Source organism: Tupaia chinensis, unplaced genomic scaffold (assembly GCF_000334495.1).
Source record: "Tupaia chinensis unplaced genomic scaffold, TupChi_1.0 Scaffold000434_1, whole genome shotgun sequence".
Taxonomy (NCBI): Eukaryota; Metazoa; Chordata; class Mammalia; order Scandentia; family Tupaiidae; genus Tupaia; species Tupaia belangeri.
In genome coordinates this window covers 3,008,572-3,027,045 of record NW_006159939.1, presented here as the reverse complement: position 1 = coordinate 3,027,045, position 18,474 = coordinate 3,008,572, and the positions used below count along the sequence as shown (strand labels likewise).

The 18,474-nt window shown below is 39.3% G+C and overlaps 1 protein-coding gene across 1 annotated transcript in view; it reads left to right on the top strand.

Annotated features, from left to right (window-relative positions):
* The window catches only part of PLEKHA5 (pleckstrin homology domain containing A5), a gene marked incomplete at its 5' end in the record, with an annotated part of 303,433 nt that overhangs the window by 203,300 nt on the left and 81,659 nt on the right, over positions 1-18,474 (top strand). The window contains 4 exon segments of the mRNA XM_006155093.3: positions 2,956-3,421; positions 6,732-6,815; positions 9,597-9,716; positions 10,535-10,588. Of these exon segments, the coding sequence (XP_006155155.2) occupies positions 2,956-3,421; positions 6,732-6,815; positions 9,597-9,716; positions 10,535-10,588 (724 nt within the window).

Genomic DNA, 18,474 nt, shown 5'->3' with positions numbered 1-18,474 from the left:
TTAGCTCTCGGGATTTTCGATCCATTACTTTTTCCTATTTTACCCCCCCCCCCCCCCCCCCCCTGCCGTGTTAACATGCTTCTCACAGCCTTATCTCCTCCATGGGTGCTTTAACTAGCAGAAAGTGTATTTGTAATAAGATTTCCTTTTGGTGTCAAGGTACATGATTTTCCTACCCTACCAGGCACAAATTGTACAGACTGACCATCGTACACTAGTATGTGTGCACTGGTACTTTCATCAGGTCTTTGGATCAAAAGAGAGCTCTGACTTTATGAGTCATGTACTTTCTGGTTCATATAACCACCAACATCTTTAATATCCAATAGGAGGCAGCAAAATATTATGCAGTTTTACATACATACTTTCAATAAAGAGACTTTATATTGAAAATACAGTAATTAGAAAAACACTGGAAGAAGAGTTCAGGAAACCTGGGTTTATGGAGTCGTAAGTCTCCAGCATATTTGGCTCACTGAACTGTATTGATGCTGATATTAGGATTTAAGTATGTGGGGCAGCAGGTGGCATGTGATAAAGGCACTGCGTCACACATGACTGCCTGTACTGTTTGAGTCTCGGATCTGGCAGCTAGAAAAACATGCCAGGCGCATATGCACGGGTGCCCAAGATCCCAAGAAGAAAATAAAGGAGAGGGGATTTCCCTGTGGCCCTCCCCCCAACCAGGGATGGATTTCTCACTTTCCCTCTCTCTGGCGAGAGCACATGCACTGTGGCGAAAATCTAAAACTAAAAAGGTGTGAGTATATGGCCCCTGAGTAGTAGTATAAGGTAAAACTTAATCTTATCTGTCTGATGGAGATATTGTAGAAATTGAATGATACCTATACTGATCTCTGAAAATAATGGAGAAACACAAATGCTAACTTTATGTTAGAATTTTTTAGTTGACTTTTTAGAAAATAGCTGTAGGATGTATGTGCTTGCTAGAGGGAGATAGAAAGTGAGAAAGAAAGTACTTCCCAGGTGAGATGCAGCCCCTTCACCTCCCTTCTCCTCTCGGTATTTTGGGCACAGTTGCACATGTGCTCAGCATGTTTTTCAAGCCACCAGGTCAGAGACTCGAACTGCACAATCCATTATGTAGGATCCAGCCACTTTAACCACCACACCACCTAACTGGTCCAAATTTTTAACTGACTTTTAAGTATTCTTTTCATGTACTATATTTGACCTAGTATGAGGTTAGTGCAAATATATTTTTATAAACTCGAAGAGTGTTTTTATCAAAGTGTCTTAGAAAGAAAGGAAGAAAGAAAAGAAAGAAAGAAAGAAAGAAAGAAAGAAAGAAAGAAAGACAGGCTGGAAGGAAGGAAGGAAGGAAGGAAGGAAGGAAAAGAAAGAAAGGAAGGAAAGGAAAGAAAGAAAGAAAGGTGGGAACTGGCTCCTTAGCACAGTGGTTATGCAACATTTATTGGAAACTGGATTCCACATAGCTGACCATAGTTTGAATTCCAGCCCTGCCAGCTTGAAAAACATGCCAGACATTTGTGTGTATAGTCATGCTTCCCCAAAATCCTGATGGGATAGAAGAAAAACGATGTGGTGTAACCATGCCATTTGGGGGGCAACTTCTCCCTCCCTTCCTCCTCCTCTGCCTTGCTGAGTGCGTACACACCCTCTGGCAATTAAAAAAAATAATAATTCTATTTTAGGAAACTCTAGTATTTTGTATTTAGTGGTATTCAATTATGTATCCAATTTCAAACGCTAGCATTTTATGTATTAATTTTTAGAGGTTTTTGCTTTAGGGTATATGTGCTCACCAGAGAGAGAAGCAGCAAGAGGAAAAATGAGAAATCACCCTCCAGGGGGCTGGCCATACCACAATCCCTTCTCCTGCATTCTCCTCCTGGAATCTTGGGGCACACACAATATATACCTGGCATGATTTTTCAAGCTGCCGGGTCCAGGACTTGAACAGCAGTGGGCCATGTTGAAGTCCAGCGATGTAACCACTACACCATCTGCTGGCCCCCCAAAATTAACATTTTAAAAGAATTATATTTTAAATGTAATATATATGAAGGGTTTTTAGATGGCTTTATAAAGTCTCCTAAAAAATACTGATAATTTTTTATGAAGTCTAGTGTTAATTACTATGCAGGGAGCATGTAGAATTCCTGAGGTTGCATTTTCTTGTATCTGAAACATTGGCATGTTTAAGCGTTTTATCTTTAACACAATTTTGCCATCAAGTCATGTTTTTTTATCTTTTTTTTATTGTCGGAGGGCTCCTGCACTTATCACAGAGAGAAGAGGAGGAGAAAGCACTCCTCGATGGGACGTGGTCATGCCATAGTTCCCCCTCCATTTTTCCATCTTGCCATGATTGGGGCATGCAGATGCTTGAATGCCATGACTGGATCCTGAGCCCCACCATTGGCCATGTGGGATCTGTCTCCTCTAATGGGCTATGGGCCAATCCATCATTTTTATTTTTCAAGTGAGAAGTTACTACTTCAAACCACAAGTGTACTGATGTGTTTCCTCCTGTAAACAGCATACTTTCTGGAGGATAAAGTACAACAGAAGTCAGCATACACCTGCAATTGTTCATTTCCTGGCTTTATGCTCCTTAGGTACAACTCACACATTTCCTTACTCCAGGCATACACAGAAATCTTACTTAACTGTTCTGATCAGATATGTGATTCTAGGAGTTTATGTAAAAACACATAAAGTGTAGACACAGGCTTAACGTTAGATCTTGAACATTCTTTTATCTCAAATGAAGAAAAATAAATACGCTTATTTTCTTTAAGCCAAACCATATATTTTATGGAACAGAAACATGTTTTAATCATTGGCATTGATACTGTGTACTTTCTAGTACATATTTTGTTTACCAGAAAAAATGTACTGTAGTTTGGAATTTGGAAAAACAACTCTTCCCTTCATTTTTACATTTCGGTTCTTTCTTTTTTATTTTAGAGTAATTTCTTACCAAACATTACCAAGGAACATGCCCAGCCACAGAACCCAGATTATGCCCCGCTACCCTGAAGGTTATAGAACTCTCCCAAGAAACAGCAAGACCAGACCTGAAAGCATCTGCAGCGTAACTCCTTCCACTCACGACAAGACAGCAGGACCTGGGGCGGAAGAGAAGCGGAGGTCCATGCGAGACGACACCATGTGGCAGCTCTACGAGTGGCAGCAGCGCCAGTTCTATAACAAGCAGAGCACCCTCCCTCGACACAGTTCTTTGACTAGTCCCAAGACCATGGTGAACATTTCTGACCAGACGATGCACTCTATTCCTACGTCGCCTTCCCACGGGTCGATAGCTGCTTACCAGGGATACTCCCCGCAACGAACATACAGATCAGAAGTGTCCTCACCAATTCAGAGAGGAGATGTGACGATAGACCGCAGACACAGAGCCCATCACCCTAAGGTAAAACGCCACTCATTCCACCTGAACTCACTGCCTTATAAATGCTGTGTTTTCTTTCTGGTACATCACTCTTTTGAAAGTGAGAGACGAGGAAGTAGGGCGAAGGTAAGCAAGACTGCTCTTCTTTGTTTTAAAAACTAAAGAAAATTATTCTGCTGGGTCAGAATCTCTCTCATGGAAACCTAAGCTTGCCATGCCTCCTTCCTCAGAAGCGCAGGAACAAACCTTCGGAGCAGGGGCATTATGTATTCTCTGCTTGATAGCGTATCTCATCAGCTCCCATGTAGGTTAGGGCCAGATGCATTTTTATGGGCTCTTTACATGCTTGCACATTCAACACCTGCACTCTTCTGAACAACCTGCAGTCTTGTGTCAAGCTCACCCTGTTCTTCGCTAGGATGAAAGCGTTAACCCCATCTTCTAACCAGATGAACAGAGCATATTAAGTTAGCTGCTCGGATACCAGACTTAATACTGTAGTCTAACGATGCTTAACAGTTTACATGCATGTGAGAAATTAAAATAGACGAAGATCACGTTCTAATTTGTACCTTAAGTTGACTGAAGCATTGCTCAGTAGATAATTTAAAGGGAATTCAGAGTGCTGTGTCTGTCAGCTTTCCATTGTGCTAAAGCACAATGAATGAGTTAGCCAATAAGCAGCCAGCGCCCTCATGGCTACCCTACTGTAAAAGGGAATCACATTTTATTTTCAATCCTAACGAATTTCTTCTTTTATTCCATTTAAAAATGTATCTTTTTTCTTAACCTAGCTCCAAAATGAATCCTTCAGCTGCAATATTGTATAAATTATTTGCCTTTTATTTTTATAAATAAGCACTTATTTGAAATTAGTAAATACGTCAGTGATTTTTAGCAAATCTATGGTGTACTTCACTAAAAAGATGCTCGCTTCTGAATTTAAAGAAAAATGTGAAATCTTACAAATTAATTATGGTTTCAAAGTGACTAAATTTACATATTCTTGTGGTTACTAGTATCTTTCATATTCTTAGCAAAAATGTGACGTCTATTTCAGCCATAAAAATGAGATGCACGTGTATTCTCTACCCGTTTCTTGGCCAACTAAATGTCTACCAGCACTTCTCCCGAAAAAGTTCTCCATCAGTTTCCATTTAAAAAAAAAAAAAAAAACTATCCTATCATCTTCCTTTATCTAGATCAATAGTTCTCCAAGTATAGTCCATGAGCCAGGGTGAGGAGGAAGTAAGGGTGCCCAAGACCTTTCCAGGGAGTCTTTAAGTTCAAAACTGACATTATCCATTGTTACCATTTACACTTAATAGTGTAAAAGCAGTGGTAACTAAAACTACTGGCACTTTTGCATAAATCAAGGCAGTGGCTCCAAACTACATACTAGCGTTGTCTATTTCACTCCTATACACTTAAAATTAAAAAATAAATAATTAAGGGCCAGCAGGGGGTATAGTGGTTAAGGCACTGAACTCCCACATGGCCAACTGCAGTTTGAGTCCCAGACCTGGTGGCTTGGAACTCAGACTGGATGTGTGTGCATGGATTTTCAAAATCCGAGGAGGAGAAGGGATTGTGGTGTGGCCATATCACTTAGGGGGTGATTTCTCTCTGTCTCTCTCTGGTGAAAGCATGTACCCTAACGGCAAAAAAAACTTAAAAGTAAATAAAGGTAGGAGGGCTGGGAAGTTTATTTAAGAATTCCCATGAGAAAATAACCTCTCATTACTTAGTTTTTGTTTTAGGGCACGTGCACTTGCCAGAGAAGGGTGGTGAGAGAGAAAGTGAGAAATCGCCCCCAAAGGAGAATGGCCATGCCACGGTCCCTTCTCCTCCTGTCCCCTCTCTGTGTCTTGGACACACACGCACAACTGCCCAGTGTGATTTTCAAGCTGCCAGGTATGGGACTTAAACTGTAGAGTCAGCCTTAACCTCCACCACCTACTGGACCCATTACATATTTTGCTATTAGGTGTGATAAAATGAGGTGTGCATAAAGCATTTTTATTGCATTCCAGAGTTCCAAATGTTCTCACAGAAAAACATTACATGGGACACCATTTTTACTCGAAAGAATGAAAGACAACTATTACTATCCAGTCTTGGTATTTGATAGACACACTTTCTCAAAGTGAGATGTTAACCTGTCACTTAAAGGAAAACAACTGACACTGTTTTGTTTTGTTTTGTTTTGGGGGGGTTTTTTGTTGTTGTTGTTGTTTTTACCAATGACAGCACTTGAATTTCTAAGCAAAAATTAGAATTTGGGAAATTCTTATCTGCCACTCTGACCTTGACAGCTTTCTAGTACTTCAAGATTAGTGACGATATTAACAAATGGGATTTTTTTTTATAATGTTTACCGAAATATGTCAACATTTGCAACATTGAATAACTCCCTGAACCAATATCTTCTAGATGACCAATGCTTAAAATTGGGAAGTCACATATATTCAATAAGTAAAAACATTCATTTAAAATGAAAATAGACAAGTGGATGTTAACATAACAAAGTATTTAAAGTTTACTAACATGATTTCATTTACCACAAGTAACTTTTAAGAAAAGTACCATTATTTGCACTTTAGAGAGGTACCAAAGATGAATACAGTTACTAAAAAACTATTAAAGGTTCTCATCATTTTTCAACAACATATATCAAGAGTAGATTTTCTTCACAAACTTCTGCTGAAAGTGATTATCCCAACAGATTGAGTATGTACAGAAGCAGATATGAGAACCTAGCTACACATTAAAGATTTGCACAACTACAAATTGATGCCTCTCATCACTAATTTTTTTTTTTTTTCTTAAGAGAGGTTTTTGCTATAGGGCACACACATTCACCACAGAGACAAAAAAGCAAGAAATCACGCCCCGGGGTGGTGGCCACGCTGCAGCCCCTTTTCCTCCAGTCTCCTCTTGGGAATTTGTGCATGCACGCACACGTGCCCGGCATGTTTTAAGCCGCTGAGTCTGGGACTCAAACCACGGTTGACTATGTGGGAGTCCAGCAACGTAACCATGACATCATTTGCTAGTCCCTCTCGTCACTAAACTTTCTTTTTTCAAGAATATAAAGTGGTCCTGGGATCAGAATTTGAGAACCAGTGAACCAGGCTATAGGCAACTATTCTCTGTTCATTAGTATCTCTAGTTTAGTCAAACCAGAAATGTTCATATCTTATATCTTTTGTAAGCACTAATAGCAACTTTGAAATGGTATCCTATAGTGTGAATTTAAGATTTCTCGTCACTGACATTAACCAGACAAACAAAGCTTACCACGGAATGATGCCGTGCCTTTGCTTCCTAGCATGTCTATGTGCCTGACAGAAGGTCAATGCCAGCTGGCCTCACTTTACAGTCCGTTAGTCCCCAGAGCCTCCAAAGCAAAACGGTGAGTATGGTGTCTTTATTTACCAGATGACGTTTGATTTATGTGCTGCACAGAAAGGCACACCTCTGACGTAGGTTTTAAGCTCGCATTTTAGAGATGTCTCCTCAAGGAAAACTAGTACTGTTCTTGGAGATGAAATGCTCATCAGAAGATTTTAGAATCCTGTAGCCATTTCAGGGTCTTGATGGATACGTTCCCCCTTGTCTGGCTGCCTAAATAAAAGACTGTATTTTGGAGGTTTATTGTGGAATCTAGGTGGATTTCTTTACTTTGTTAACTTCCTTATCCTTAAAACAGTACTCCAAGTAATTTATTAGTGGTAAAAATGCCACGAACAGCCATTTGTAGTCAAACTACAGGCCTAGTAAATTTTGTACTTCAGAGCCAAAGGATACTGATTCATACATCAGAGAAAGAATGGCCATAAAAACACTCAGTCGAAGCAAGCATTTTATCTTCAGTGTTACGTTCGTTTTTGGGAGGACTTAGATTATCAAGACACTGCTGTTCTTCAAATTAAAGAGAAAAGATTGCTTTTTTTCACTCCATGTTAGTAGATGGCCTCAGTTTCTGTGAAGATGTGAGTGCCCACACAGTACCCACATAGTTGCTCGTTACGTGGTAGTAGTTGCCACCGCCCAATCCACAGGGCATACCTTCCAAGACTCCCAGTGGAGCCAGAAACCATGGGTAGTGTCGAATCCTGGGTATTCTGTGTTTTTTCCTACCATGCATACCTATGATAAAGTTTCATTTATAAACCAGGTACAGTAAGAGAGTAACAACAATGACTGATAATAAGATTAATCTGCTATAATAAAGATTTATGTGAATGTAGTTCTCATTCTGTCTCTTTCAAAATATTGGACCACAACTGAGCCTGGGTAACTGAACCATGGAAAGTGAAATCACAGATAAAGAGAGGGGCTGCTGTATTTAAAATTCTCTTCCAGTAATCAAAACTAATTCATCCTACATGGTTTTTACAAATACCATTTTATTTGGCCCTTATATGTTTAGATATAAGGAGATGTTTCCTGGTTTTAAACTGTTTACAGTTTATTTATTAAAGGCTACATATTGCATGATTAAAACCATGAATGTTTAAATGTTGTAATTATTAAACATTAGATTGTTGAGCTAACAGAAACAGACATTACTCATAAAGTAAATGCTAAATATCATTATGTAATTTGCTTTTTCCTTGCTCCCTCTAGTGGATATTTAGAATAAAGTTTATTTTCTACCCCTCCTACCTTTTTTCCTGGTCAAATGTGCCTCTTTTAACTTAACCTCCAAATGTAATATCTAACAAATGTATTGGTATCTTTTGTTCTTTTGAAAGTGTTCATTGAAGTGTTCATTGTCCTTTTAGCTTTATAAATAATAAACCAGAGTTTCAAGATTTCTTTATGTGATATTTCCATCAAATAATTACTCTGGGTTTTAGAGGATCTAAGTCCCTTACAATACGCATGTTCTCCCTGGCCAGACCTCGGGAGCTAGATATGATGATCATAAGACAAGAACCGTCTCAGAATCGTGAAGTCACATGATAAGGTTGACGCCAGGGCAAAAGCAGCTGTCCTTTTTGTATGCAGTTTGTTCCCATAAGTCACATGCACTGAGTGACCTTTGGCTGTTTGATATAAAGGACTATCGTCTCACCCGTGTAGATACCCAGTTTTATATAAGGAGTGCAGTGGTAGTTGTTACTTACTTCTGCTGACACTTTTCCTGTCCAAAAGCAGTCATTTTTAATGTGATTTTAAATAGCAGTTCAAAGTGATTTCTGTCTCTGAAAAGAAGTATATGGAAATAAAGAATAATATCATAAAACAGAAGACACGTGGGGTAATGCTATAGTGCAGGCAGGACAAACCAGCCATGGGGAATGCTTTCTGGCATGGACGTTAAGAATACATGGTAGCACTCAAGTGAAGAGTCTCTCTCTAACCCTCCCCCATTATAAAGCTAATACTTCATGGGCTCTAAGACTGTCAGTGCCCATGCTTTCTGCATTTCTAACAAAGAAAAATACATTCAATTGACCTGTCAAGTAAGGAATTTCGTTTCCTGTTGAAAATGTATTACCATTAGGAATCTTAGTAACCAATCAGGAATCAAAATGTTCTGTGCATTACCCAGAGTATGTGCCCATGGTCCATGGAAACTTTCTTTTTCTCTCTTTTATTTTACTTCCTTACCAAAATAAAACATCTTCCTTAAAAAATGCTGTGGAAGCACTAATAGTGACATTTTCAAAATATAACTGGGAAAGAATTAGTAGGTCTCAGGTACTGAGTTTAATGATGTGAGAGTTACCATTTAAATGTTACATGAATCTTAATTCTTTTTATTTATCTTCTGTTCTCTAAAGTGGTATATTGGACGTGCAGGTATTGTTCCATTACCACAAAAGTCTTGGGTGTGTTTTTTAGACATCTTAGTAAAATATCTCAATCTTTCAATAGCTCTTATTATTAATAGTTTTGTCATTTTGTTTTTGTTTAGTACTTAACATTTAAATGTTCTTACGACTTTTTAGAAAATGCCTTAATATACTGTTGTGTTGCTGTGTCTTTTAAAGTAATACTATTCCTTCTATTTCTCTAGATATCTATGCATTTATGTAGGACCTATCATCATAGTGCCTAGGCACTATGTTTGATGTCAACCATAAGAGGAAACTTGCCAAGAAATCTTGGTTTAATATCTGTCACTTAAGACAACAATTAATCTGTTTTCCACTGTTTGGATTCTTAAATTGTACTCCTTCAGCCAGAGGAGCTTACGCTGCTGCTAATAAAGCTGAGACGGCAGCAAGCGGAACTGAGTAGTATCCGGGAGCATACGTTAGCGCAGCTCATGCAGCTCAAACTCGAGGCGCACAGCCCAAAGGTCAGCTATGAAAAGATGTCTGTGTCGTCTGCCATCGTCACTGCCTCTGAGCCACTCATTGATCGAGATGACCGATGTCATCAGTGTTGAGCCCGAGCCCATGCCATCCTTGCCGCGACTCCATTAGAGTCCCTATTGACCCTTTGAGAAAGAGAATCCAGGTGTGATGCATTTCTTAGCTTTCTCCCCCCCGCCCCACCCCTATATGTCAGCTTTTGGTTGTGAAGAAAGACATGCATCCAGACTTCAAAAGAGTGCTGTAATTCCCTGCACTCTGTGACTTTCACACCTGGTACAAATAGATATTGAGAAGTTCTGTAATTTCCAATAAAGTAATAAGTGGAAAAATCATTATAGCTTTAAACAGCAGCTGCCTTTTAAATGTCAAAGATTAATTTTAAGGTATATCTTTTGTTCTTGAAAGAAAGAGTGAACACAGACTTCCTCATATAAACATTTCTCAAAGGGTTTAATAGCCTCTGGTCATAAGAGGAGCATCTTACTGACAAAAGTAGTACTGCATTACAGGAAACCTGTCAAGCTTCTCACCGTCCGCTAAAGCTGCTTGAAGGGTTGTTCTGCTTTAGTAGTTCAGTGTTTACATGCATGTCTACTTAATTTCTTAAAAACTAAGTGTAATTTTATAATTGGCTGTGTCATCCGTACCATTAACAGAGGAGCATGTGTGTGAAAATTGTCATGTACTGTGATTTCATAGGTCTTAGTAAACTACCTACTTGTCGTACTTGGAAACTGACGTGTTCATGAATTCTGCACCCTCTTTCTTTACCCCTTTTTTCTTGATTGGTGCCTGCTAGAATGAAATTCTTTCACATCATCTTCAAAGGAACACCATGTATTTGGACCATCAGGTGGGACTTGTAGACTTTTCTTACTTATAATACTTAATAGGACTTCTTAAATGTAGTATAGTTTCTCAGGCTATTCCGATATTTCCATCCCTTTAAGTTAGCGGCCTTAACAAGTGACAGAATAAGAAATCTGTGGCCGAGTTACTTCAGTAATCCCGCAACCGTTTCTCTTGAGAATTGGCCTTATAAAACCAGGAAAAAAGGACAGTTATTGATGTAAGGGGGTACACAAATGCTGGGTCATCTAAAATTGAGAGCCCTGATTCTCTCTTTTTATTTTTTTTTTTAATTTTTTGGTGTGTGTGTGTGTGTCTTATCTGTCCATCCGTCTGGTGTTTTAGATAGGATTTCACTGTGTTGTGATCCTCCCCTACCTCAGTTTCCTGAATAACTGGGATTACAGCTGCACACCACCATGGTGGTTTTTTTCCTCTTCCCAAGAAGAATTCTCACTGAAGCTTATTTCAGCCCGGAGTTGGAGACTCCAGGCTGTGAATGGTCTTGTTGGAAGACCAGAGGAGGGCTGCTGTCGTGTGCTCCTCCTGTGGAGCTCAAGGACAGATAAAAGGTGTAGTGGAGATCATTTTTAGTTGCCTCTCCTTACTCGCTGCTTGCCATGTCCTCCCAGTATTAGGTCTCGGCCAGGACATGTGCAGCCAGTTTTACAGTGACCTGCAGTGCCCAGCCTACCTCAGTGGGGGCCGCAAGTGTGACTGATGGGTGTTTGAAAGTGAAGGTGGCGGTGAACAAGGACAGAATCTCCCACGTTGAAGTTTCTGTGAGATGCTCTGTTAATAAACAATTTTCATTTTATTAACTGGAAAATTTTTGTTATTCAACATTTTTTCCAGTTAATACATTTTTTCATATAAATTAAGCTAAAGCTTATCCTCGCTTGTTTAGAATGTCTAGACTTGAATATTTTTGCAGTAAGAAAGTTAGTATGGAAAACGGCATAAGACAAATGTTTACAGATTAGTATTTTCCTGTTTGAAACACAATAGCATACTGCTTTAAATTAGTTATATCTAAAGAGAGGTTTTGTATTAGGATAAATTTTTAAAGGCATTTAGTGATTTTTCTTACTTTAACTATTAAAAGAAGTAGACTTTTGTTCATATAAAATTTATATATTTCCCACAAAATATTTTTGTCACCTTTTTGCCTATTAGGGTGCTTTAGAGATCAGTATTTCGTATATCCAAATTCAGATCTGCAGACCACAGACCAGTGCTGTTGAAATTTAACCACTTTTAATATTATGCACTTGGAAAGCAGTCTGAAGAGGACATATTTGTTAACAAAAGAGAAAAATTGTTTTACCTCAAAATCTGCACTGCAAAAAGCTAAGACACATGGGAAATAAACTTCTTAAAAACTCCTTTGCGTTTAAAGCAAGAGATGATTCTGAAAGGAAGTGGGCTATTACAAAAAGTAACTTCAACCAACAGTGCTATAAACTTGAATCTGAAATTGTCTGGAATCCCTAAGAATAAACCTAGGGCTATACTGTAATGTACTATGGACCTCAACAAATCAAAACTAGAACTGCAGAGACAGCTTTAGAAAGTTTGGGGGAGCACAAGTAAATGTACCTAAACACTACCATTTGCTAAAATGCGTCTGCACAACACCCTTTTCCAGGTCGAGCTGTGTGTTTCTCCCGCACCTAAGAGACCTAGATCCCCCCTGAGGTTTTCGTGCCCTTCATTTCTCTCTAGGCCTGCTTTGCTGACTCTGTCCCATTGAACCTAGAGGGGGCTTCACTAAAAATTTCAGTGTATTATTGACCTCTGTTCTCCGCAAAGGTTTTTCAATATATTAAATCTTGAAGTTTTTTCTCATATTAGATCCTGAAATTACATTATTTCCATTTTTAAATTTTGTGACCATGAAAAGAATTACAGAATTGAGTTGTTTGAATGATATTATGCGTTGAAATAAGACTATTTCCGATAGCAAACATAGGGCTACTTTTAGATACTCAGCATGTAAAAACATGGTGGAGACTTTTTCTAGAAACTGAGATCTACCTAACTCTATATTTCCTTTAGATTTCCTAAAGAAAATCCCCTTTTAAATAAAAATTGTTATGATTTCACATAATTTAGATCACATAAAATTTCATTTTAAACTGTCCTATGTTTTATGTCAGTAGTTGTGGCTATTAAGTTCTATTAAATGTTTCCTCATCATTTTGAATTTTCATGAAATTTATTTCATTTAGCACAGACATTTCCAGCTTTTAATCTTGTTACTGCCGATAACCTATTTTAAATTACTGGCTCTGTTGTTTTTGTATGCATTATTGGTTACTTGAGTTTATAAGTTGGTTTTTCAATTTTATATAACCACAAATTGGAAAGTGAATTCTAAAATCTGAAAGTCAAAAAAAAAAGGCTCTGGACACATTTTATGCCAAATCATACCAAATGAACATGTGCCAGTTGATTCTTGTTCAGTGCTTAGTCTGCTCAGCCTGTGAAATCAGTGGAACAACCTAAGGCCAGCAACAGAAATACAGTCTTCCTCTTCCCCCTCGTCAGATACAAGTCATCAAAAGGAAAGCTTTGATTAGAATTCTATTCATCCTATTGCCATTCAGTAAACAAACAAACAGAACTAAAGGGTAGTCTCTAAATTATCTCATTTTGGGTATACAAAGAATAAAAATGCCAGGGCCCGCAGATGGCGTGGAGGCTGACCGCAATTCCAGTCCTGGCCCTGGCAGCTTGTTCTCACTTTCCCTCTATCTGTCTCTGGTGCCCTATAGCAATTTTAAAAATAATAACAATTCATAAATAAAGTTAAATAAATAAATAATTCTTCTCTTTTCTTCTTTTTTTTTTTTTTAAGAGAGATTTTTGCCATAGCGCGTGTGCACCCATCAGAGAGAGACTGAGAGACTGAAAGCAAGAAATCACCCCCGGTGGGATGGCCACACCACAGTCCCTTCTCTTCCATTCTCTTGGGATTTGGGGCACTCATGCACACGCGCCCAGCATGAATTTCAAGCCACTGGGTCTGGGAGTTGACTCACAGTTGACTGTGTGGGAGTCCAGTGACATAACCATTATGCCATCTGCCGGTCCCAATAAATTCTTTCTTGAAAAAAATGAATGAGAATGCCTTTTCAGAAATTCTGGAAATTACCTATTCAGCAGTCAATTCTGGTTCCGATAGTTTGACCAATGTAATTTGATTTCTCATTATCACCACTATGAAGACAAATCATATATTGAAGTGGTTTTCTCTTTTGGGGGGCAGGAGCGGGGGTGGATTTTTGCGATAGGATGTGTGCGCTCACCAGAGAGACAGAAAGCGAGAAATCATCCCCTGGTGGATGGCCACGTCATAATCCCATCTCCGTCCTCTCGGGATCTTGGGCACGCATGCACATGTGCCTGGCGTGAGTTTAAGACAATGGGTCTGGGACTCAAATCCAGTCGACTACATGGGAGTCCAGCCAACTGCTGGTCCCATATTTCATGAACAGAATTGAGTTGTTTGAATGATATTATGCGTTGAAATAAGACTATTTCCGATAGCAAACATAGGGCTACTTTTAGATACTCAGCATGTAAAAACATGGTGGAGACTTTTTCTAGAAACTGAGATCTACCTAACTCTATATTTCCTTTAGATTTCCTAAAGAAAATCCCCTTTTAAATAAAAATTGTTATGATTTCACATAATTTAGATCACATAAAATTTCATTTTAAACTGTCCTATGTTTTATGTCAGTAGTTGTGGCTATTAAGTTCTATTAAATGTTTCCTCATCATTTTGAATTTTCATGAAATTTATTTCATTTAGCACAGACATTTCCAGCTTTTAATCTTGTTACTGCCGATAACCTATTTTAAATTACTGGCTCTGTTGTTTTTGTATGCATTATTGGTTACTTGAGTTTATAAGTTGGTTTTTCAATTTTATATAACCACAAATTGGAAAGTGAATTCTAAAATCTGAAAGTCAAAAAAAAAAGGCTCTGGACACATTTTATGCCAAATCATACCAAATGAACATGTGCCAGTTGATTCTTGTTCAGTGCTTAGTCTGCTCAGCCTGTGAAATCAGTGGAACAACCTAAGGCCAGCAACAGAAATACAGTCTTCCTCTTCCCCCTCGTCAGATACAAGTCATCAAAAGGAAAGCTTTGATTAGAATTCTATTCATCCTATTGCCATTCAGTAAACAAACAAACAGAACTAAAGGGTAGTCTCTAAATTATCTCATTTTGGGTATACAAAGAATAAAAATGCCAGGGCCCGCAGATGGCGTGGAGGCTGACCGCAATTCCAGTCCTGGCCCTGGCAGCTTGTTCTCACTTTCCCTCTATCTGTCTCTGGTGCCCTATAGCAATTTTAAAAATAATAACAATTCATAAATAAAGTTAAATAAATAAATAATTCTTCTCTTTTCTTCTTTTTTTTTTTTTTTAAGAGAGATTTTTGCCAGAGCGCATGTGCACCCATCAGAGAGAGACTGAGAGACTGAAAGCAAGAAATCACCCCCGGTGGGATGGCCACACCACAGTCCCTTCTCTTCCATTCTCTTGGGATTTGGGGCACTCATGCACACGCGCCCAGCATGAATTTCAAGCCACTGGGTCTGGGAGTTGACTCACAGTTGACTGTGTGGGAGTCCAGTGACATAACCATTATGCCATCTGCCGGTCCCAATAAATTCTTTCTTGAAAAAAATGAATGAGAATGCCTTTTCAGAAATTCTGGAAATTACCTATTCAGCAGTCAATTCTGGTTCCGATAGTTTGACCAATGTAATTTGATTTCTCATTATCACCACTATGAAGACAAATCATATATTGAAGTGGTTTTCTCTTTTGGGGGGCAGGAGCGGGGGTGGATTTTTGCGATAGGATGTGTGCGCTCACCAGAGAGACAGAAAGCGAGAAATCATCCCCTGGTGGATGGCCACGTCATAATCCCATCTCCGTTCTCTCGGGATCTTGGCACACATGCACACAGGGCCCAGCATGAGTTTTAAGCCTCCAGGTTCAGGAATCGAACCACATTTGGCCATATGGGAGTCCATTGATGTAACCATTACACCATCTGCTGGTCCCTTGAAGTGTTTTTTAAATAACAGTAGCTATATTATTTATTTATTGGAGAATGGAGAAGGGACTGTGGTGTGGCCATCCCTCCTGGGGGCTGATTTCTCGCTTTCTGTCTGTCTCTGTCTGTCTTTCTGGTGAATGCACATGCCCTATAGTCAAAAACTTCTCCAAAAAAAAAAATTTTTTTTTTTGGAGAAGTTTTTGACTATAGGGCATGTGCATTCACCAGAAAGACAGACAGAGACAGACAGAAAGCGAGAAATCAGCCCCCAGGAGGGATGGCCACACCACAGTCCCTTCTCCATTCTCCTCTCAGGATCTTGGGCACACATGCACACATGCCTGGTGTGAGTTTAAGCCACTGGGTCTGGGACTCGAACTGCAGTTGACTGGATGGAGCCATTACACAACTGCTCGTCCTAATAACAGTAGCTATATTAATTATATGGTCAAATTTTCTCCTATTTCTTCTTTCATTTAGCAGTAAACTATCACAATTTGTTTATGGTTTTATAGACTCCTCAGTAGACTATTCAGAGTCTGCATTTATTAAGACTGTTTCGAGATTGTCATTTTTGTGAATTTTAAGACAACATTGCTCTAAAGTAGAACCTCTGACCACTCCGTGACTCAACTGTAAACTTCATACATTATCCAAGATCTATGTAGGAAATGAATAAATGGATACTACATCAGTAACTCCTTTTATTCAGCTTTGTTGTCATCAGATATTAGAGAAATGTTTAGTTATAGTTTAAGTAAAATTTCCGCTTCATTTGAAAAATATATCTACTGAGTGGATTTAGCAGTTAATAACTTTTCCTTGATTCTTTCTCTCCCTAACAAAATGTAGAGGGGCGGGGGGGAAGGCCATAAATAAAATGTTGCCATGGTTTACACTTGCAATTTAGAAGCAAATTCTGGATTATTAGCATTTATAATAATGTCTCTCCACCAGAAATGACCTGTCCAATTCTTCAAAAGAACCATGTAACTGGTGTTTATTTTATGAATAATAAATCACTGGAATAAACTAAGGCTGGCAACAGAAAGACAGTCTTCTTCCTGCCCCCCTTTCTGGCAGACACCACCATCATCAAAAGAAAAACTTCATTTTGGATTCTAATAATCCTGTCACCATTCAACAACCAGAACTAAATGGTAGTCTCTAAATTGCTTCAGACATAAATTCATTTTTGCTACTACTATACTGTATAACAAATTAGGAATGGAAGTGAGGGAAATGAGGGGAAAGAGAAAACCTTGAAACGTTTTCTTTCCTCTCAGAGTAGGGCAGCTTGAGCACAGGTTTAGAAGTGTATGGGCCCAGCAGATGGCGTCAGTGGTTACATTGTTGGACTGACCACAGTTCAAGTCCCCAACCAGGTGGTTTAAAAAATCATGTTGAGCGTGTGTGTGTGTGCGCGCACGTCCAAGATCCTGAAAGGAGAATGGAAGAGAAGGGATTGGAGTATGGCTGTCCCTCCAGGGGAGGATTTCTCACTTTCTCTCTGTCTCTGTTTCCCTCTCTTTCTCTCCTTGGCCAGCACACACTCCCTAAGGCAACACACAGCACCCCCCCCAAAAAAAAAATAAATAAAAGAAATATGTGGCTCTGTCGAGCAAGTATTTTATGATTAGGAGTCCTAAAGGTTCCATAGACCTACATTTAAGCCATTTGTTTGAAACGAGATTGACTAGTTTATTAGAAGCTGATATTTAGTTGTAAGATACAGAAAGAGCATGTGGGTTGTTTTGGTTCCTATAACCTACTGTAATACTTACTAAATATTTTTAAAATAGTATCCCTGGTGGTGGGGACCAGCAGACGGTGTAATGGTTATGTCACTGGACTCCCACATAGTTGACCACAGTTCAAATCCTAGACACAGTATCTTAAAACTTACACCGGGCATTTGTCGTGCATGCCCAAGATCCTGAGAGGAGAGTGGAGGAGACGGGATTTCAGGGTGGTCATCCCCCCCTCGGGGGTGATTTCTTCCTTTCTGTCTGTCTTTCTCTGTCTCTCCAGTGAGTTCACCTGCCCTATAACAATAAAGAAAAAAAGTACCCCTGGTGACTAGTAATATATCTGAAGACAAGACTAACAGTGTCATACACTCAAACCATATTGAGGAAAGCATCTCTCTCAAGAAAACATGCCCAAGTCAGCTCTGTGGCCTGGAGGTTAAGGCAGTTGGATACCGTGTGGCAAACTGTGCAGTTGGAGTCCTAGACCTGGTGGTTTCAGAAACATCCAGGCCATGTGTGTTCATGTGCCCAAAATCCGCAGAGGAGGAAGAGATGGAGAAGGGATTGCAGTGTGACCATACCCAGCAGGGGAGGGCGCCTTCTCCTCCCCCTCCCTCTCTGGTGAGCACATATACCCTCTAGCACTAAAAAAATAAGTAAAAGTATTCATCTTGCCGACCCCCAAGTCAAGCTTTATGAGTAGGGATTTCCGGTTTCTGGGTCTTGTCACCTACTACGATTTCCCCCAGTCATGGAAGTCATTAGGATTTCCTCCTCATCGTGCGCTCCAACAGCCTGGACAAAGGCTGGTTGGGTTGAACAAAGGAATAAAATTGGGGTTTTATAAACTAGACCAGGAGCTGAAGAGAAGAACTACAAGGCCTGTTCATGGGTGAAGAGCTAGAGTTTTTTCCATCAGTCATGAATAAAATCGTAATAGGAGTGGGGAAGTTAGAACGTGTTCCCATCCCTGCATTTCCTCACCCCTATTTTAGTTCTTCCCACCATTTGTTTTCTCTCCTAGCTTCAAACGTCTATTGATGGTTGAGAA